The 21,442-nt window shown below is 39.1% G+C and overlaps 1 protein-coding gene across 7 annotated transcripts in view; it reads left to right on the forward strand.

The window, feature by feature from the left end:
- Positions 1-2,062: 2,062 nt before the first annotated feature.
- XPOT (exportin for tRNA) overlaps positions 2,063-21,442 on the forward strand; it is a 37,931-nt gene continuing 18,551 nt past the window's right edge. The window contains exons 1-14 of one of the 7 annotated variants that reach the window (XM_022571628.3): positions 2,063-2,227; positions 5,745-5,878; positions 9,662-9,744; positions 11,661-11,717; positions 12,721-12,790; positions 13,513-13,731; positions 14,605-14,789; positions 14,890-15,058; positions 16,770-17,006; positions 18,582-18,620; positions 18,754-18,816; positions 20,198-20,322; positions 20,699-20,843; positions 21,002-21,121. In XM_022571628.3, the coding sequence (XP_022427336.1) occupies positions 5,819-5,878; positions 9,662-9,744; positions 11,661-11,717; positions 12,721-12,790; positions 13,513-13,731; positions 14,605-14,789; positions 14,890-15,058; positions 16,770-17,006; positions 18,582-18,620; positions 18,754-18,816; positions 20,198-20,322; positions 20,699-20,843; positions 21,002-21,121 (1,572 nt within the window). In that variant the 5' untranslated portion in view covers positions 2,063-2,227; positions 5,745-5,818. Of the gene's footprint in view, positions 2,369-2,403; positions 5,879-9,661; positions 9,745-11,660; positions 11,718-12,720; positions 12,791-13,512; positions 13,732-14,604; positions 14,790-14,889; positions 15,059-16,769; positions 17,007-18,581; positions 18,621-18,753; positions 18,817-20,197; positions 20,323-20,698; positions 20,844-21,001; positions 21,122-21,442 lie in introns of those variants that run through there. The other 6 variants (XM_022571626.3, XM_089920963.1, XM_022571625.3 and 3 more) reach the window with 6 other exon arrangements.

Here is a 21,442-nt window from a genome sequence, read left to right on the forward strand (position 1 = left end):
TCTACCCTAATTCTTTCAAGTACTCTGGCAATTGAAAAAAAAAGGGAAATATGGGACAGGAACAATGTTTTATTTTTATAAGAGAGGTGCCTCACCATATTTATAGGAAGAAAAATTGACTTAGCACAATAGTTCTACAGCGTCATCACCGTTTAGTGGACCTTCATTTGAGAGACAGGGGTTAGAAGCACAGACTCTAGGGCCAGACTATGCGCGTTTGAATCCCAGTTCTGCTACTTAACTTTTATGCACTGCTGTTTCCTCATCTATAAAATGGGCGTAATGATAGTACCTTGTTGTGAGGATTAACATCTGAACATTCAGGACTGTTTCTGGCACATAATAAATGCTCCAAAATGTTGCCAATTAGTACATACAAGCATTGCCATGTGCAAGCACACATGCTTTAAGTTAAAATAATCACAGCTCTTTGTCAACATTTTGATAACTGGCATTTTATGTTAGTCTGAGATGGGAAACTGTCCATCCCTTTATGGATGGGGGAACCAGAATACGGAATGGTCAAATTTAATATCCCTCTCAGATCCTCTTCAGGTAGATTCCAAGTAGTTTCCTTATTTGTTACGAAATAACAACATGAATTTACAAAATTCAGAGGTTTTTTACAATCCTAGGTATTTGAACTACCATAAAGGGCCAGTGTTATTAGATAAACTGTAGATAAGCTATAGATACTAGATAAGCTGTAGATAAACTTCCCCATATGAAGTATCCACAAAATAAATTTACAAATGAAAAAGGCAAATATAGATGGTAACAATACAATAGACTGTATTTTGAGGGTCTTTAGGATGATACAGTGGAATACACTGAACATATGACAGACTTTGGAGCCACTTAGACCACGATTAGCATTAGGCCTCCATATTGTTCACTTATTGAGTTGTAACTACAGGCGGGCATGGTACTAGACGCTGGGGATACACTGTAATAGCACAGGAATCCTAGCCTGACATTTTAAACGAGTAAATTACAAGCGTGATGCAAAAGTGATCCGAGATACTTTATATATGAAATGCCTAGGGCAGTGTCTCGCACATGGCCGGTCACTAAATAAATGTAGCTGTTAAATGGTTACATTAATTTTATTCTACTTTTCCTTCCATTCCCCTCCCCCAAGTTTTGTTTTTCACTGTAGTTCCAGTGAGGGCAACCTAGTCTGTATTCAGTACATACTTAACAATCAACAATGAAACCTAAATAACGAGCACTTATTGTATGCCAAACACATGTATTAATTTAATCCTGCCAACAACACTTTGAGGTCAATATGATTATCATCCACCGTTTCACTGATGAGTAAACTTAAGTACAGATAGATTATGTAACGCGCCTGAAACTAAGGTTAACAACTAGTGAGCGGGGTGGTAGGTGACGGGAGTAGGGCGAGCTGTGATCCAAATCTACGCAGCTTGTGCCCACACTACCTCTAGTCAGTATTAACAAACTAATCGGTGAATGAATAAACGAAGTAACAGTATCATAGAAGGAACCTACGAATAGGACTTCCTAAGAAAGCGCTCCTTCTTTTCACGAATGACAAATACTGGTACGTTTAAAAAGAAAATTAAAAATTTTCAGCGCTCCTCGGAGGATCCTCACGCGGGGGAACACGTGGGACCACAAAAGAGAATAATTAAACAACTGACTCACACGTGGTTTGGACCACGTGGTGAGGCTCTCCCGGGCTCCATACTCTAACCTGCCAACTACCTACCAAAGCCTTTATGGAACGTGCTAAGCAAACCCAACCCTGGGTCTGTGTCCCGGCGCAGAAACAGCAAGTAACTCTACAGCCGGGAGAGATTCCCACGAACCCCCATCCCAGCATGCACCAGAGACCCCGGCAACCACGTCTCCTGGCTAGCGCCCGGCAAGCGCGTGCGCCCCATCGCCCGGAAGTGTCGCCTGCACATTGCATGCTGGGAGTTGTAGGCTCTCGGTCCGGGTTCGCAGGCCGTAGTCCGCGCTCTCCATGAGGCTGCAGGCTTTGGTCCGCGCGGCTCCGATGCGGGGAGCGCGCTTCGCGCTGACTCAGCGGCGACGGCGGCGGCAGCGTTAGCTGGCCCTCGCGCTCTTTCCCTTCCTGGGGCGCCGATCCCGCCTGCCAGCTTGCTAGCTTGCCTGCCCTGCGCCACGCAATAGAAGGCGCCAGGGGACGCGGAGCGGCGAGAGGCGCGCGGCCCCGGCCAGCTCTGTCTCCGGGGTTAGCGCTGCGGCCGTGGCGGAGGACGACGGTGACAAGGGCGAGGGCCGCTCTCCCTGCTCCCTGCTTGCGGCGCCGCTCCGCTCTGCTGACCGGCCCTCGGGAGTGCAGGCTGGGAGGCGGGATGGAGTGATAGGGAAGGTGACTCGGGGCTCGGGACGGGACTCGGACCCGACTCGGTCCACGCGAGGCTGCGGGGAAGTTGGCCGGGAGGACTGGCCCGGGGATCCCCCATGTCGGGGAGTGGTGCGGGTCGGGCCCTGCATGGCGATGCTCCCAGAGGCTAGGCGGACTGGGTGGGGGTGGGTACAAGCTGCGGCCGCCGAGGCTGAGCGCGTCCCCAGTGCGTGGCCGCTCGTTGCCGGGTGTTTCATCACCCGAATTGCCACGAGGCTCCCTTTAGGGGAGGGATCCGGGGGAAGGAAGGGGCCAAGGCCGGCCGAGGAGGGCCCCCATTGCCTGTGGCCCCCGATATAGTAAAAGTGGCCGAGCCCGTTTGTAATACTTGTAGCGTGTCCCACCAGTTTCAACTGCAGAGACCTCAGACTTGATTCCTCCCACCCCACCCCCGACCCCCGTCCCAGGACAAAAAAAAGTATTATTTCTGTGTAGTAATTTGCCAGCACGGCACGCCATTTTTGCTTTTCCCTTCCTCACAATTCTGCAGGAGTAGAGAAGCGTGATGTTTCCCTGTAACCCGAAAAAAGGAGTACCTTTTGAAAGTGCTAATTGTAACAACTAGCACTGTTTGAAAGTGCTAGTTGTTACTGAGGGAAGTTACGTTTTATTAAAGCGACTTGTCAGAGTGGTGTTAAAAGGCTGGAAAGATTCAGTCCTGGTCTTTGATCAGTCTTCAGTAGGTATAGAGGAATTTTTCCAGATTGTTTTGATTCTTGATTTAATGGCTATACATGGGAGAGTTAGGGCTGGATATTTCGAGTATGTTGCTCGCCTTCCCCCGGAACATTTGCTAGATGCGTAATTGAAGTGTTTATCACATTGTAACAAATGTTTAAGCCTGCACCGCTATGCGGTGTTAGAACATTATGCGCAACCTTTTACTGGGAAAATTGTCACCTTTTTGCAGAGGTTGTAACTTTTCCGTTTTTTGCATACATGTAAGTAATTTACCATTGCATGTTGATTATTATCCAAGTGCCTTCTCCGTGGGGGATTCTTTCTGTGCTGACAACTGTAACAAGTTTTGTTTCCTTAAGTTGTTTTGTTTCCGATGTTTTTACTTAGGACCACTTGCTGTTTCCCTTGGTAGAATCGGAGTGACCAAGTTTACGCAATTTTCCCTAAAGCCATGCCAAATTCAAGGAATCTTTTATAGGACTTAATCTGGGATTCATAGAAATTCAGATTGTCTTTTCTTTCTGTGTGTGCATTTTTCAGGGGAATTGTCGTCAAATTTTCAACAGTACCTTTTTGGTTTTCCATCTGTTCAAAATGCCAGTTTACGAGTATAAGAAATCTAGGGCTTCCCTGGTGGCGCAGTGGTTGGGAGTCCGCCTGCCGATACAGGGGACACAAGTTCGTGCCCCGGTCCGGGAAGATCCCACGTGCCGCGGAGCGGCTGGGCCCGTGAGCCATGGCCGCTGAGCCTGCGCGTCCGGAGCCTGTGCTCCGCAGCGGGAGAGGCCACAGCAGTGAGGGGCCCGCGTACGGCAAAAAAAAAAAAAAAAAAAGAAAGAAAGAAATCTAGATTACTCCAAGCAGTTCCCATTCCCCCGTGTGCCTAGCTCTGAATGATAGATAAGCTATTGAGGACCCACTAGGTGCCAGGCACGCTTTTACATACCTTATCTCATTGAAGTCTTTGCAACTTTATGAGTCAGATGCTCTTTTTCCCATTTCGTAGAAAGGGCTCTCTCTCTCAGGTTTGGTAGTTGTCTATGTGGCCCTAGTTTGAAAATGACAAGATCAGAGTACCAATACAGGTCTTTCCAAATCCAAAATGTATGTTATATTATGTCCTAGGGACACAATGACAAATACTCAGACAGTCCCTCCTTCCCTTTAAGGTTAATGAGAGAAAAGTAGTAAGCAGACAGTGACAATGTATCAGCATTTAGCTGGGGCATCTAATCCAGTTTGGGAGAGTTGAACAATAGAGGTCAAAGAAGCGTTTTTGAAAGAGGTGACCTCTAGGCTGAATTCTGAAGAACAAGCAGAGGTTAACTAAGTAACAAGGAAAGAGCAGTGTGTCCAAAGAGGATGAAAGGCAGAATACCACTGGCCTTGCTGGGTTAGGGTGCAGAACGGTGAGGAGTCGTTGAAAAGTGTTTGGATCTTAATCCTGAGGGCAGTGGGGAGTTACACTGCCCCTCTGTAGTCTGCAAGTATGATGGTAATCGTAAGAGAAGGGGTCAAGCTTTCTTCTCCAAGGCTCTCAGCACATATCCTGATTTATCATTTGATTCAGGCAGAGCCAGGGAGACAGAAAAGCATGTTGTAGTAGGAGTCTTCTAACCTGGATCTGATCCTGGTCTTACCATTCCCGAAAGGCTGTGACCCCTTCCACACCACATCCCCCATTTAGGTACTTGACCCCTTTAGGCTCTGATCTTCTCTTTGGTTAGATCAGTTATGGTCTAATTGGTTATGATAATTTTTTTTAAAAAAGCCTTACAACCTTTTAATAGGAGTAGTAAGATCTGGTCTCCCTACCTCAGGTAGAGCTTGTTCTTTGTTTCTGCAGATAAATAAACAGTTTATCAGAAACCAAGTTGCCTTTAGGGCTGGTCATGTTCTTACTTGAGAATGTTAGACCCTATATTGTGAAAAAATGCAGTATTTTCCGGAGACTAAAAGAAGTTCTTAAATAAGAAAAATCAGTGTTGTCAATTTTTATAGCTACTGTTAGAAAACAGTTTTTGAAATACATTTCTGGAATTGGGCTGGCAGGAGCAGAGATCTGTAAAAGGCAGAGCTAGCCCATTTTTCAAAAGCTAAATGACTTGTTTTTCACTCTTTAGCTCCTTTTTCATTTGACTTCTCCTGAAGTACTTGGTAGACTCTCCAGAAAGGCACTCTGAGATCCGTATTTAGTCAGCCATTCTAATTTTTTTTTAAAGGATTGTGATATTGATAAATGGCAGTAAGCAAGTATTATAATTAGTGTAATAAGATGATCTGGATTTGTCTTTTTTTTAACTTAATGTAGTTGCACAATTGCACTTTACTGGAGATGGTAATAACATAAATTAGATACTTCTATTTCAAGAAAAAGAATGACTTTCTGTACTTTATTGATGATCTTGAATAAAAACATTTGAGAACCTTAATGGCATACCTTAGATTTTTAGAAATTACACATTAGCGGAGTATTTAGCAGACCCAATCTTCTGAGACTTAGGCTCCTTTAGTTGTAATTTGGATAGGTTCAAAAGAAGTTCTTTTAACTCTTAAACTTCTTTGCATAATGTTACCGCTTGTTATGATATTCTGGATAAGCATCTATTTTGTTTATCAAGTATTGTTTTCTTTCAACTTTGTGTGTGTGTGTGTGCAGATGTTTGTGGATTCTTCTGTGGGATCAGAGGGCACGCCTATTGTAATCAGAGAACTCCAAGTATAGCAGCAGGGATGGATGAACAGGCTCTTTTAGGGCTAAATCCAAATGCTGATTCAGACTTCAGGCAAAGGGTAAGTTAAGTCGGCTTAATCATTTTTTAAAGCATGTTACGGAAAGATTTGCATTAGAGGACTTGAATCAAAAATATACATCTGATAAAGGTCTAATTTGGGTGGAAATAAATAGAGAAACAAATTTGAGGTATTTGACTATATTCTGAATACAGAAACAGTGAGTGATTGTGATTTATTTTCTCTTAAGTTGGCTTAAAAGTATTAAAATCTCATGTAATTCAAGGCAGGTCTTTATGTCACATCACTATTTCTAATTATTTAAAAGTTGTAATGCAAAGGATTGTTCAAGGGACTTTCCATAGTTGCCGGTGTACATATTATATTTTCCCATTGCTTGGTTTGGTCTAAACAAGTTGCTTAACCCTCATGTTAGTGATAGTTAACACCTTTGTTATTTAGACATGTAAGTAAGCAGTTATGATATGCCATCAGGTTATGTAAAATGATCACATGACAAAGAATCCATTATGAGGTGCTGGGATATTTGGGTAAGTATAAACAATTAAACGTAATTTAGCCTACACCTGTAATCATGACTATGGCTGAATGATAGAAGAATCTAAAGAACAAGCCTATAATTAAAGATGCGTGGGTGGTTTGAAGTATAAGGTAAGTGGATGGAGAGTCATTTTCTTTCTACTTCTCATAACAAAGAATTTTTTTTTTTTTTTTTTTTTTTTTAGTGGTACGCAGGCCTCCCACTGCTGTGGCCTCTCCTGCTGCGGAGCACAGGCTCTGGACGCGCAGGCTCAGAGGCCATGGCTCACGGGCCCAGCTGCTCCATGGCATGCGGGATCTTCCCAGACAGGAGCACGAACCCGTGTCCCCTGCATCGGCAGGCGGACTCTCAACCACTGCGCCACCAGGGAAGCCCCAAAGAATATTTTTTATAAATGAGCTAAACGAGGTTAACAGTTTCACAAAAAATAGCAATTTAACAATTTCACAAAAAATAGCAATTTTTCTGCTTTTAAGCAGAGATTTTTTTAAGTAGTAAAAAATTTCCAGGGGTTTCCAGCATAGTATCATGTGCATGTCTCTGCTGTTAAAAGAAGTAACCAGCCCTCCAGATGGAGGTAAATAATAAGAATTGAGATTTAAATAGCTAATTACAAGATACCTATCAAACTGGTTAGGACATGAAAAGTCATAAAAAGTCCATGTCTTCTGTGTATGGACAAATATTTCTTTTCACGGGAGTGTAAGCTACCTGCCTTCAAACCCTTAGTCACATAGTCGAAGCGTCACAGACCTGTACCTTTAGTCTGGCTTGGTACTACATAGTTATTATAACTAAAATCTTTGACTATTTGTTTAGTTATTAAATAAACTTCTGTTATTTTTTACGTTCCTTTTTTGAAATCCTTTGTTTTATAATTAAATTCCACCATCCGACAGGTTTTTTTTTTAAAATGTGCCATGATTTTCTTTTTCAGAAGAGTAAAACTAGTACACTGGCAGTGGTTTTAATATAGAAGTTAGGTTTTTAATCAATAAAAATGGGTTCTATCAGTCACAGGCTTATGTTAGGCATCCTGGTGCAGGCTTAATTTGATATCCCATTAGGCCAGCCTGCATAACAATTAGGATGAAAAACAAGGAATCTTAAGGAAAACTGAGTTCTGATAGTCCTGATATTGGAATTCAGGAGTAGTGGGAACTTAATTCAGTTTCGTAGTAAGATAAATGACTACCAACCCTGGTTCCCAATTGTCTTTCTGTAGTTCTCTGTTTTCTACATGGGCAGTAAGTAGCTGAACTGACTCTGTTGCCACTTAGAGACAGTGGAGCGTTAGAAAGAAGGTACGAGAGAGAACTGGGTGATAAAAGCTTTGACTTGTTCGTCATTGCCCCAGTTTTTTTTTTGATGCTAGTATCACATGGATTCAGAGTGCAAAGACTAGCTAAAACTGAAATTTTTCAAGTTATTATCACTTAAAAAAATAGAATATCTGTCTTTGGTTTAAAACTTGCTATTATTTAAAGAAAATGGGGCTTCCCTGGTGGCGCAGTGGTTCAGAGTTCGCCTGCCGATGCAGGGGACACGGGTTCGTGCCCTGGTCCGGGAAGATCCCACATGCCGCGGAGCGGCTGGGCCCGTGAGCCATGGCCGCTGAGCCTGCGCGTCCGGAGCCTGTGCTCCGCAACGGGAGAGGCCACAACAGTGAGAGGCCCTCGTACCACAAAAAAAAAAAAAAAAAAAGGAAAGAAAATGGTATGTCAGTGACAATTCTAGCAGCTGAATCACACCTCCCCCACCTCGTTTGGTAAGTGAAATATTAGGTGGTAATGCAGTATACGATTGACTTCAGCATTGTCCCCTGCCCTGGCCCATGGGGTATTCCTAAAGGAAACTCTAGGTTTCATGGAATAGATATTGTTAGACACCTGAACTAGATTATTTTGCAGCTGCTTGGGTTCCTATATTCTTAATTTCTAAAGACAGCTGTTACTTACACTTAAGATAGTATTTGGTGATCTTCTTCATCTGCTCACGTTCATTTATCTGGTCCTCTGTCAGTGGGAGCAGCCACTGAGACCACGTCTGAAAACCCATTCCCTCATTCATACAGTTACATAACACAGGAAACTATTACCTAACTACAGTGGATTTTTTGCTGCTTATTATTTTTTAACCTCTAACTGAAAGGAAAAAATAATTTTATATCTTGACAGTATATGTGTGTGTGAGTGTGTATGTATGTATTTATATATATGTAAACATAGACACATATACACATGAATATATGACGTATACACACATGACTAAGACAAGTTACACAAAATAATAGTTATTCTTGCTAGGTGCAGTGCAGTCTGATATCTGTATTGTTTCATTTTAAAAATTGCTGATCAAGACCAATAAAATTGTCTTCATCATGGATGGGGCACAAACCACATTTAAAAAATATATACTGGCTAATTGAAATTAGGTTCCTCTAAGGCTTAATATTGTTTCTAACTAATTTCAGGGTTTATATCAGTATGTAATTGCTTTAAAATCATTTAGCAGTGTTTCTAGAGATTATGTGTCATTTTCCTGACTGAGATATTTTTTACAAGTTGGTGAGATTACTGTTTGTCCATTGTCATGTGTGAAACCTGCATCTGTCATTGATTCCAGTTGCAACATACTAATGGAAAAGTGGCAGAAGTCACTCCCATTTTCCCAACAGTGGTAGAGAGCATATGGACTTGGTGCTGCATCCAGTCTAGAGTATACTTGTTCTTATGACAGGCCCCAGAATTCGTGAATACAGGGATGAGAAACACATTTCCTAAAACTTTGACCATTTCAGTTATTTGGTACTTCTGCAAACTTCATATCAAGCACTTGAACTCCGACTTTAATCTCACTTTTTAGGAAACTTACATGATATAGCTGAAGATTTTAAATAACTCTCCTTTTCTGTTAAACAGTAGATCAAATGACATACAGAGTATGTTTCATCTTTTATAATCACCTCTTTAATAGCATGTTTGCTCTTTGATCTTCCTAATAATTCATAGATACCTGCAGGGCATTTTTGTGTTGTCTCCTTTCCTGTAAAGAAACAGGTTGGAGTATCCAACTGATGGAATTTGTTTTTTACTTAACCTTTTTTCCTAGGAATGATCACTAAGTTGCACATACTCAGAAGCCTGAATTCAATGTTTAGCTATTTTTTATTTAGTCACTTTTTTGTTGTTAGTTTGCTACTCCCAGAAAACTTTATCGAGTATTGGCAGAGAATTGAGATTGACTATTCCAAATGCATTTTCTGCTTTGCAATCTTACAGGCCCTGGCCTATTTTGAGCAGTTAAAGATTTCCCCAGATGCCTGGCAGGTGTGTGCAGAAGCTCTGGCCCAGAGGACGTACAGGTGACTAAAACAAAATTTGCGTGATTTGTAGGAGAATTTAAATTTTTGTGAACTTGACAGGATTGTTACATTTACCTGTTTGGAAAATGTTTTCATAAAAACATTTTATGACTTATATTTCGGAAAACTATTCAGTGTAGAAATGAGAAAAATAGTAAACTAATAATTTGGCCATTCCAGAATTGACTTCTCATTAAAATATCCTTTGCCTTATTCTGAGTACCTGGCAGTAGATCCCAAGTGGCATATGGTTTCTATACAGTAGAAACTTCCTTATCTTCTTATGATGGGAAGGGATAGTTGGTTTTCTAAAAAGTTGGTAAAGGAGGTAATCAAAAATTGTATATATCTTAATTTTTAATTTTAATTTAAAGTATATAAACACTTAGTTACTAATCTTTTGATATTGGACCAAGGACTTTTCTTTGCGTGTATGCCACTAACATTCACTTCATCATTCTCAATGTTGATCACACCCATAATTGATCCTCTGTAATTTCCACTTTGGGTCCCTGTAGTGGATTGAGGAACAGTGAGTACAGATTTCTAAACTTTTTATTTATTTGTTCCTGTCTCTCCAAGTTATCTGTCTCACATCACATAGGTCCAAGGTTTTCCCCGTGCAGTGTGACTTCCTATGAACTCTTTCTAAAGTATTCAACTTAATTTTTATGAAAATATAAACTGTCATCATACTCATTTCATTAGTTTATATAATAATTAAGTTACTTACATACAAAAGAAGTACAACGCACATAGTGAGGCTTGGGGAAACACAGCTGACTAGTTGTAAATAAACAACTCTACTAGTGGGAGTAGAAGTTTATAGGGGTCAGTGATGACTCCTAGCTAGAGTTCTCGGCATGCTGTGGATATCAGTCACTACATTTTATAGCCAAAGGGAAGTGCTCCAGTTTAGTGAAAGTTGGTTTTGAGAATATCTATATGTCTTAGAGTAAATAAGGGCTGGCTTTTAATTAAAGGCTCCCTATGGTTTATATTTTGAGTGGAAGATCTAAGTCACATAATTAGTTAAAGCTTCAGTGCCATCCATGATAAGATTAGAAACCCTAGGGTCTTAGAAGAGATGCAAATTAAACGTAACTTTTTAAAAAACTTTAAAAAATTAAGTTTCATTTTCTTAAGTGTGAAATTATTATTATTTTTTGGTTAATTGATGTAGTCTAAATGAAGATAACATCTCCATTCTTGTATTGACTAGTTAGCTTTGTATATGAAAAATTGTTCCATGACTAAGCCTGGCCTCGACCAACTGTATTAAGATGAACAGATGGTTGTTCACTAACGGGGCTTGGTCAGAGTTTGTCGCTGGCTCACTGCAGCTCTGCCGTCACCCCTAGAGACACAGTTGGAAGTGGATGATGGGTGGGTGTTGGGTTTTACTCCCCTTTTATAAGGGCAATATATTGGTAACCTGGTTTTCTGTATGAATTTTGGGGACTGGACTGCCAGTCCGGGTGACTCTGCTTGCTTTGGATTTGACTGCAGTAGAACTTTTAAGTATGACTTTGATGACCATTTCTGGTTTGACTCAGTCTCTGGCTGTCCTACCATTTGCCTTTCTATTGTAAAATGGAGGAGTTGTCCTGGGAATCCTAACCTCTGGAATTTAGGGGGAGTGCCTACTGTTTGCAAAAGCACTGTATGTACTTAAAGTGCGGCTTAAATTTTTTTGGTTATTCCATTTGCCAGATTTCCATTGAATATTGTATAACATAAAAAGTTCTCTTAGCTTTTTAAACAAATGGATGTGAATGTAAAACTTGAGATCAATGAGCCAAAGGTCTAGTTTGAGAAACTTTTCAACTGTAGTTTATTCATTACTATTTTACCTTTGATTTGTTTTCCCTAATTGATATTCTGCTTATCTAATTTTTCTTTTTTTTCTTTTTCAGTGATGATCACATTAAATTTTTCTGCTTTCAAGTACTAGAACATCAAGTTAAATACAAGTAAGGCTTTTCTCCCTGAGATTTGTGGGGAGAGGGCTTTTTTTTTTTTTAACTTTTAAAATAATTAATTAATTTCTTTTTGACTACGTTGGGTCTCTGTTGCTGCAGTCAGGCTTTCTCTAGTTGCAGCGAGCAGGGGCTAGCTACTCTTCGTTGTGGTGCCCGGGCTTTTCATTGCGGTGGCTTCTCGTTGCAGAGCACAGGCTCTAGGCGCACGGGCTTCAGTAGTTGTGTATGGGTTTAGTTGCTCTGTGACTTGTGGGATCTTCCTGCACCAGAGATTGAACCCGTGACCCCTGCATTGGCAAGCGGATTCTTAAGCGCTGCGCCACCAGGGCAGTCCCGAGAGGCCATTTTTTAAATTAGTTTTTCCCTCTTTGGGGACACCATAACATAGGTTGTAAATTGATGGTATATGTCATATCCAGCTCATAGATGTATTTTGATTTATCCCAAAAAGTGTTTTAAAAATACTGAGTTCATTGGTTACACATAAAAATCCAGTCATTTCACAGGAAAAAAGTAGATTTCCAGCTTCTCTGGAAAAAATTAGAAGATCTAGCAATACTGAGCCTGTTTCTCTGACGATGACTCTCTGTTAGAGTTCAGTGGCAGTGTGGGCACTTGCATTTAGAACCCCTGCCTAATTTAAGTAAAAACAGTGAATTGCTGCCCTGGGGATCCTTAGTTTGCCTACTGATTTATTCTGTAAACCACAGACCTGAGACCATGGGTGTATTTTCGCCTGAAAAATTGTGTGGCTGCCATTTTGTTTTAACATGAACTGAACCACAAAACAGAGATCAGTATTGATACCCCACCTGCCTCTCCCACCCTTGTCTTTAAAGCAGTAATGAGAGGTATTACCAATTTGTTTTAGGGAATTTTAGTCAGTCAAGTGCTGTACAAATTTTCTCATTCAAATTTATAAGAGGCCGTTACTTTTTTAAAACCACAGACACTAAACATTATCATTGTTATTTTTCTTCCCTATTTGGAACAGATATTCAGAACTAACTACTGTTCAACAACAGCTGATTAGGGAGACTCTCATATCTTGGCTTCAAGCTCAGGTAAAATAGTAGTTATTATATTTAGTGCCTCAAATTGCCAGATATTTAAATTTTTATTTTTGCAAGAGTTTGCAGCTTCACCTCAAAAATGTCACTCATTTATCCTCCATTTCATCATGTAGCTCTTTTAGAAAGTGCTGTTTTTGAAGCTCATGGGTAGATGAAAACTTAGCAATAACTTTAAATTATATTGATAATTGAAGCTGTCATTCTGTCCATGACACATGGTGGAAACTTTGGTTTTAAAATGTAATATTTTTTTAACTATTTGACAAGAGTGGCTTTGCTGTTCATGCTTAAGGTGAGCTCTCCTGGACAGCCTCTTAACAAAGAGCCCTTTTCAAAGGAGCCAATAGAGTTCTTTATTCACTACATTCTTTTTCATTAATTTTAGCTAATCTTAACGTATTAAAGCAGTTGTGTAGCTAGCATGTTTATTTTCCTTAAAGAGCAAGCAGCTAGAAGAAAAATCATTGAATTTTTGAAACTTTTCTCTGAAAGTGTGAGAGAGGTGTAACGGTTAGCACCTTTGTTCAATTGATTGTTCTCCATCTGGCTAGTCACCTCAGAACTTTGGTAATTCTCAAGCATATTTGTTGCACAGCTGTTGTAGAGCCTAGTGAAGTTTGGTGGGGTTTTGCCTATTAATGATAAATAGGAAAACAACGTTTGAGTCTTTTCCATTTACATTTGATTTTATGAACTATTTCCCTGTTTGTCAGATGCTGAATCCCCAACCAGAGAAGACCTTTATACGAAATAAAGCAGCCCAAGTCTTCGCCTTGCTTTTTGTTACAGAATATCTCACTAAATGGCCCAAGTTTTTTTTTGACATTCTCTCAGTAGTGGACCTAAATCCAAGGGGAGTAGATCTGTACCTCCGAATTCTCATGGCTATTGATTCAGAGTTGGTGGATCGTGATGTGGTGCATACATCAGAGGCAAGTAACTTCCTATTAATTTTAAGTTTTTAATGTAGATATTGTAGGAGGTGGTGGGCATATAATAAAAGGATCAAGAAGAGTTTTTTATTTTTTTTGGAGATAAAACTTTATTAAGAATACTTATAAATTTACTCAACATTTTGAATTTTGTTTTACAAAGGAATTTAAACTTGGGTTTTTTTTCCAGGTGTAGGGTGAAATTAAGAGTATTCAGATTTCTTTTTTAACCAGGCAAGAACTTTCTCTAGAGAAATACACAAACTGATTTTTTCCTATGAATCTGTAGACAAATGTGGCCTATATTTACTACTGCTTTATAGTCACCGAGTGAGGAAAAAGCATTGCTTATGAATCAGTGCTGGGTTCTTCTGTATTCTCAGTTAGTCACATAGCCCATCACCTTAGTCTTTCTCTATTTCTGTATTACCCAATATAACTTTCTCCTTTTTCTTAAAGAACACAATTGAAATAGCTTAATTCAAATGTGTATGATAATTTGAGGTCATTGTATGTCAAATATGTTTGTAACATTTAAGTAATTGCTATTCTCTTGAGTAATTTTAAGTATTTGTATAATATTGAGAAATAACTTTTATCACATGGTTAAGATTTCTAAGCAATGTTTATTTATAGTTTGTGTTTAATAAGAAATTGTGTCTGAGGAAATGAGTAGAATGGAAGGAGGAATTAGAATCACGGGTTATGATTTTAGAGCAGATAAATAGGAAATAGCGGCAGCGAATGTGTTAACAAGTCTGGAAGTTTAGTGGTGAGGAAATTACTGTGTGCAACTATTATTCAGATGTTAAACATTATTTTGGGAGGTAATCTACTTTAATTGTGTATATGGTACTTTGTTTTGTCTTTTAGGAGGCTCGTAGGAATACTCTCATAAAAGATACCATGAGGGAACAGTGCATTCCAAACTTGGTGGAATCATGGTACCAAATCCTGCAAAACTATCAGTATACTAATTCAGAAGTAACATGTCAGTGCCTTGAAGTAGTTGGGGCTTATGTCTCTTGGATAGACTTATCCCTTATAGCCAATGATAGGTAAGTTAACCTATATTTTAAAAATATAAACCTACAAAATACAGTATGTAAAAGTCATGAATTTGAAAATATTGTAACAATTTTATTTCACCATTGCCAGGTTTATAAATATGCTGCTAGGTCATATGTCAATAGAAGTTCTACGGGAAGAAGCATGTGATTGTTTATTTGAAATTGTAAATAAAGGAATGGATCCTGTTGATAAAATGAAACTAGTAGAATCTTTGTGTCGAGTATTACAGTCTGCTGGGTTTTTCAGCATTGACCAGGTCAGTAAACTTATGTATAAGGTTTTGAAAATGTTAGAACAAATTAGGATAGGCAGTAATTTAAATATGCTTTCCTTTTCTTTTTGTTTTGTTTTTAAATGCTGGAAACTTCCTTGACATTATAATAATGAAACATTGTATCTAGAAAGCCATAACGTTATCTGTAACATTTGCCTTGAACAATAGATTATACCAGACTTAAACTTGAAGATCTGGGATGGTACTTACAATTGTGCGTTTCTAACAAACTCTCAGGTGATACTGTGATACTGCTGATTCATGGACCACACTTTAAGAAGCATGGCAATGCATTTTGAGCTAAATTAGACTTAATTATAAATGTTATATTTTCATCACATTCATTTGAGCTGTTAAAGTTTAGCCTCAGCAGAATTAGGGCTGAGTGTGGTAAATTAGTAATTTAGAAACTGAATTTGAAGGTTTTTATTTTTAATTTTACCTGTGATATTGGTAAAGAATTACTGAGAAGTCTTTGTATTGTTGATATGTCAGGAATACAACACCTCTGGTATTTTCCTAGCTGACAAATAGTAGTGTTTTCTTACACTGCTGATAATTGTCTTATTTAGTCCCTGGTAAAAGATTTAAAATGGTGAAGGTAAAAATCTCTTTCTGTAGGAAACATCATAAGGATAATTAATGAAAATAACCTAATTTTAAGTTCTAGAGTTAGTGCTGATGTGACCTTAGGCAGATTATTATAATAGCAGTTTTATCTCTTTGTAGTGCAGTTGAGGTTCAAATTAAATAGTATCAGAAAGGGCTATTGTAAATTCTTATACATAGTATAATATGGCAGCATTAAATTTATTAGAGCATATTTACTAAATTCAGTGGTTTAGAGAGAAGATTTTGAAACCACAGATCTCTTTTTTTTTTTTTTTTTTTTCTTTTTGTGGTACGCGGGCCTCTCACTGTTGTGGCCTCTCCCATTGCGGAGCACAGGCTCCAGACGTGCAGGATCAGCGGCCATGGCTCACGGGCCCAGCTGCTCCGCAGCATGTGTGATCCTCCTGGATCGGAGCACGAACCCGTGTCCCCGGCGTCGGCAGGCGGACTCTCAACCACTGCACCACCAGGGAAGCCCAGATCTCTTTTTTTTAAGCTTTTATAAGTTGGCAATGTCTACATGACTATAATCATTAAAAAAAGTTGCTTTGAAGAGTTAGTACTAATGGATAATAATAGTAGAAGAATTCAAATTCTTAAGATTTCCCAGTCAAAATGGTAGAATTGTTAGTGTCTAATGTTAGTTTAAAAATGACTCCTGGGACTTCCCTGGTGGCACAGTGGTTAAGAATCCGCCTGCTAATGCAGGGGACATGGGTTCAAGCCGTGGTCCGGGAAGATCCCACATGCTGCGGAGCAGCTAAGCCCATGCGCCACAACTACTGAGCCTGTGCTCTAGAGCCCATGAGCCACAACTACTGAGCCCCAATGCCACAACTGCTGAAGCCCGCATGCCTAGAGCACTGCAATGAGAAGCCCACGCACCGCAACGAAGAGTAGCCCCAGCTCGCTGCAGCTAGAGAAAGCTGGTGCGCGGCAACGAAGACCCAATGCAGCCAAAAATAAAAAATAAATAAATAAAATAAAAATGACTCCTATGATTGGTATTTGACCCATACCTAAGTTTAGAGTTTTCCCTCTTAGGTGGTTGGTTTTAAATTGAAGTATTGATCATTTGTAGGAAGAAGATGTTGACTTCCTGGCCAGATTTTCTAAACTGGTAAATGGAATGGGACAGTCATTGATAGTTAGCTGGACTAAATTAATTAAGAATGGGGATATCAAGAATGCTCAAGAGGCACTACAAGCTATTGAAACAAAGGTGGCACTGATGTTGCAGCTCCTAGTTCATGAGGATGATGACATCTCTTCTAACATTATTGGATTTTGTTATGATTATCTTCATATTTTGAAACAGGTAAGTCCTTATTTTAATCTTTTTGTCCAGTAGATAATATAGAAAAGCAATAGAGAATTGGAAAATACAGGAAAAATGAAAACAAGAAAATACTCATAATTCTACACTCTAATGACATTTACTGTTAGTTATTAATGTATTTTCATCCTTTTTTTTTTCTTTAAACTTCTTAGCCAAAAAACAGAAATGGCCAGGTTCTAAAATTCACTAGACTAAAAAGCTTCAGAATTAGTTATAGGTTTAGGGGTTTCTTTTATTTTGAATCTGTGTTTATTTCTTTTTCTTTTTTTAAACCTTGGCTGCTTTGCACAGCTTACGGGATCTCAGTTCCCCGACCAGGGGTTGAACCTGGGCCCCAGCAGTGAAAGCGCTAAATCCTAATCACTAGACCACCAGCGAACTCCATGAATCTGTTTATTTTTATTTATTTATTTTTTTGGCTGTGTGGCATGTAGGGTCTCAGTTCCCTGACCAGGGATTGAATCCGTGCCCCCTGCATTGGGAGTGCAGAGTCTTAACCACTGGACCGCCAGGGAAGCCCCCTCTGTTTATTTCTAAATACAGTAGAAATTTTGTTAAATATGGTTCTTTTTTTTTTTTTAATTTAATTATTTAATTTATTTATTTTTGGCTGCGTTGGGTCTTCGTTGCTGTATGTGGGCTTTCTTTAGTTGTGGCGAGCGGGGGCTACTCTTCGTTGCAGTGCGTGGGCTTCTCATTCTGGTGGCTTCTCTTGTTGTGGAGCCCAGGCTCTAGGCATGCAGGCTTCAGTAGTTGCAGCATGTGGGGTCAGTAGTTGTGGCGAGCGGGCTCTAGAGCGCAGGCTCAGTAGTTGTGGTGCCCAGGCTTAGTTGCTCCATGGCATGTGGGATCTTCCCGGACCAGGGTTCAAACCCGTGTCCCCTTCACTGGCAGGCGGATTCTTAACCACTGCACCACCAGGGAAGTCCCCGTGGTTCGTTATTTTAATTACATATGCATCATTTCTTATAAACAATTTTTTTTTACAATTAAAAGTTTCCCCCTAGAGAGTTGCTTCCAGTAATAGACCTTAAAATGTAGAAGGTATGAATCTCCCATATTATATTGATAGCATGTAGCCTTTTTTTGCCAAACTGAGTTTAGCTTCTGTTATAAATCTAATATGTTTCTGCATGCATATTTTAAGAAATTTTAGGCAATGTGGAAAGGTATGAAGAAAGTTAAAATTGGTATCAGTATTGATAGTCCCACTGTGTATCTCATAATGGATTTCTAGGCTTTTTTGGCCTTGTTTAAAAACAAAGTGAGATCATACTTTGCTGTTCTATAATCTGCTTCTTTGCTGAATACATTTATAAGTGTCTTTTAAAATCAAATTCATCTACATGTCTTTGCCTACATGTCAAGTTACTTACTAGAAGTGAAATTGATAGATCTTAGGTTAGGTACATTTCATATATAGAAATGTACTGTCAAACTGCCCTCCAGAAAAGCTGTGTGCATGTTTGAAAAGATCTTAACTGATCAGAAAAATATTCTGATAAGCAAGTATAACTTTAGGAAAGCTAATAAATGATTGCTTTCTTTCAACAGCTTACAGTGCTCTCTGATCAGCAAAAAGCTAATGTAGAGGTAATTGACTTCTTTTTGTTTCTTTTAAACCAATAATAGAATCTACATCTGCAGTCTGCCTTGAAATGTAGCTTAATTTCAAATTATATGAAATTAAGGAGACTGACAAAAGGTATTTTGTTCTTAATTTTAGGCAATCATGTTGGCCGTTATGAAAAAATTAACCTATGATGAAGAATATAACTTTGAAAATGAGGTAAGAATTTTGCATTGAGGAGAAATCAGTTTTAATTTTGTTTACTTACATCAAATTAATATTCCAAGTTTTGATTATCTTAAAAAATTAGTCTTGGGGTTTTGTTTTTGTTTTTTGACTGCATTGGGTCTTCATTGCAGCTCACGGGCTTTCTCTCTAGTTGTGGCGAGTGGGGGCTACTCTTCTTTGCGGTGCATGGGCTTCTCGTTGCGGTGGCTTCTCTTGTTGCGGAGCACAGGCTCTAGGCGTGCAGGCTTCAGTAGTTGCAGCACACAGGCTCAGTAGTTGTGGTTCATGAGCTCTAGAGCACAGGCTCAGTAGCTGTGGCGCATGGGCTTAGTTGCTCCACGGCATGTGGGATCTTCCCGGACCAGGGCTTAAACCCGTGTCCCCTGCATTGGCAGGTGGATTCTTAACCACTGCACCACCAGGGAAGTCCCTAGTCTTGTTTATATTGACCTCTACTTAGGTGAAATTAATGGAAACTTTCATAATCCTTCAATTTTTTGTATTTTGTCCCTCTTTAAAATGACCCTTTTAAAAACACTTTGTAGCATTGAACTTCATAAATATTGACAGTATTATTGGTGATCATATTTCACTTTATATTTAGTAAGAGTGATCAGTTGAAGCCCAGTTGATGGACCTCAGATCATAATTGTCTGTGGGAGAGTAGGAATGAGGTACTTAACCGTCTCTGGACTTGTTCTGGTTAAAGGCTTGTCCAGGGTTGTCAGTGAGTCAGTTTCTCATCAATCACAAGGGTCATCGGTGCTTTCTAGCAACTCAATGATGGCGTGTACTGTCTAGTTGTGTGCTAACGTGTTCTGTTACCCACTTCAGGCATTCAAAAACTTCCAACTGTAAAAGAATAATGGTGATGATCACCAACACACCATGCACTTATGAAGTGCTAGGCTCATTACATATAATATCTTCAATCATGTGATACTATTGCAGTTCTTAAAGTGGACAGTGAGATACAAGGAGTATAAATAAGGTGCCAGAGTTCTCACAGAGCCCTACATGAACCCATCCTGGCTTAGACTCTTGTTTTTGTTTTTTCCCCAAAGCCTTGCATTATCTGTCCTTTGCTTAATTGTCCCTCAATAACTCTTTCCTGTTAGACTTTTGTTTTTAACGTCCTCCCTATGCTATTTCTGGCTCTAGGCTTTCATGGTCTAGGGCTGTGTTCAGAAATAATTATTTGTGAGCAGGAGGGGAAAGGCTACTGAGCATAGTACATTTTCCTACATAAATAAATATTAATGAAAAAATAAAAGTGTATTAAATTTGTAAATATAAAAACTAGTGAGAACTCACCATTTTATGTGTTTTAAGATCTTTTATGTTTTTTAATGGAATTTTTAAAATATCATAGGGTGAAGACGAAGCCATGTTTGTAGAATACAGAAAACAACTGAAGTTATTGTTGGACAGGCTTGCTCAAGTTTCACCCGAGTTACTGCTGGCTTCTGTTCGCAGAGTTTTTAGTTCTACCCTGCAGTAAGTTTGTTACGCTGTTTCTAACAAGTCACCTCTTTCCTTTTCTCCCTGATGATGGTCTACCATAAGTGATTCACGTGACTTATTAATTTATGTTACTTATGAAGATCTTACGTGTATCTCTGAAACAATGCACTTGCCTCTGATTTATCTTGATTCTTGGGGGGAAATACTGCTCTTTGGAATGTCAATAAAATGGATTTCATTAGTTTTGTATACTTTTGTGATATGAATTATGTTGCCTGGCAAAATTAACAATTGCTGTGACTGTTTAATAATTAAAGAGGCTTCGGTTGGTGTCTTTTTATCCCGTGCATCACTAGTTGTATAGAAAGTTTATATTCAGATTTCACTGACATATTATATACCTTGGTAGGAATTGGCAGACTACAAGGTTTATGGAAGTTGAAGTGGCAATAAGATTGCTGTATATGTTGGCAGAAGCTCTTCCAGTATCTCATGGTGCTCACTTCTCAGGTGATGTTTCAAAAGCTAGTGCTTTGCAGGATATGATGCGAACTGTAAGTATACTAAAGATAATTTATTTTGAACATAATTTTCTGTTTTCATATAAGCTAATGTGAGTTCCTTAATTGTTAGAGCTTAATATATGTTAATACTGGGACATTTTGATGTTGCAGTAAATAAGGATAGATTTCTTAACTTTTTCCTGCTCCAGTTGGTAACATCAGGAGTTAGTTCCTACCAGCACACATCTGTGACATTGGAGTTCTTCGAAACTGTTGTTAGATATGAAAAGTTTTTCACAGTTGAACCTCAACACATTCCATGTGTACTAGTAAGTATACACTTTACTCTCAACTTTTATTTTCCGTGTGTTTCAGCTAATGAGCAGATAGTATTCTATCTTTCTTTTATTACTTTTTCCAGAGCCAGAAGCTCTCCAAAACTCTTCAACACACTGACACTAACCCCTCCTCCATTCCTTTAAAATGGAGTTTGTGTCTAGTCAGTTATTTAAAACAAATACTCAGGGGCCTGTTTGTGTGTAGTGTAGGCTTACTTTTTATATGTACCTAGTTCTTCCCTTCTAGAGCTAAAAAGTAGAATTTGGTATGAACAAAAATGTGTCATGACAATAGCAATAAAGCCTTAAATA

This window comes from Delphinapterus leucas, chromosome 11, assembly GCF_059928025.1.
Source record: "Delphinapterus leucas isolate spDelLeu-1000000601 "Yukka" chromosome 11, BTC_Dleu_Yukka2, whole genome shotgun sequence".
Taxonomy (NCBI): Eukaryota; Metazoa; Chordata; class Mammalia; order Artiodactyla; family Monodontidae; genus Delphinapterus; species Delphinapterus leucas.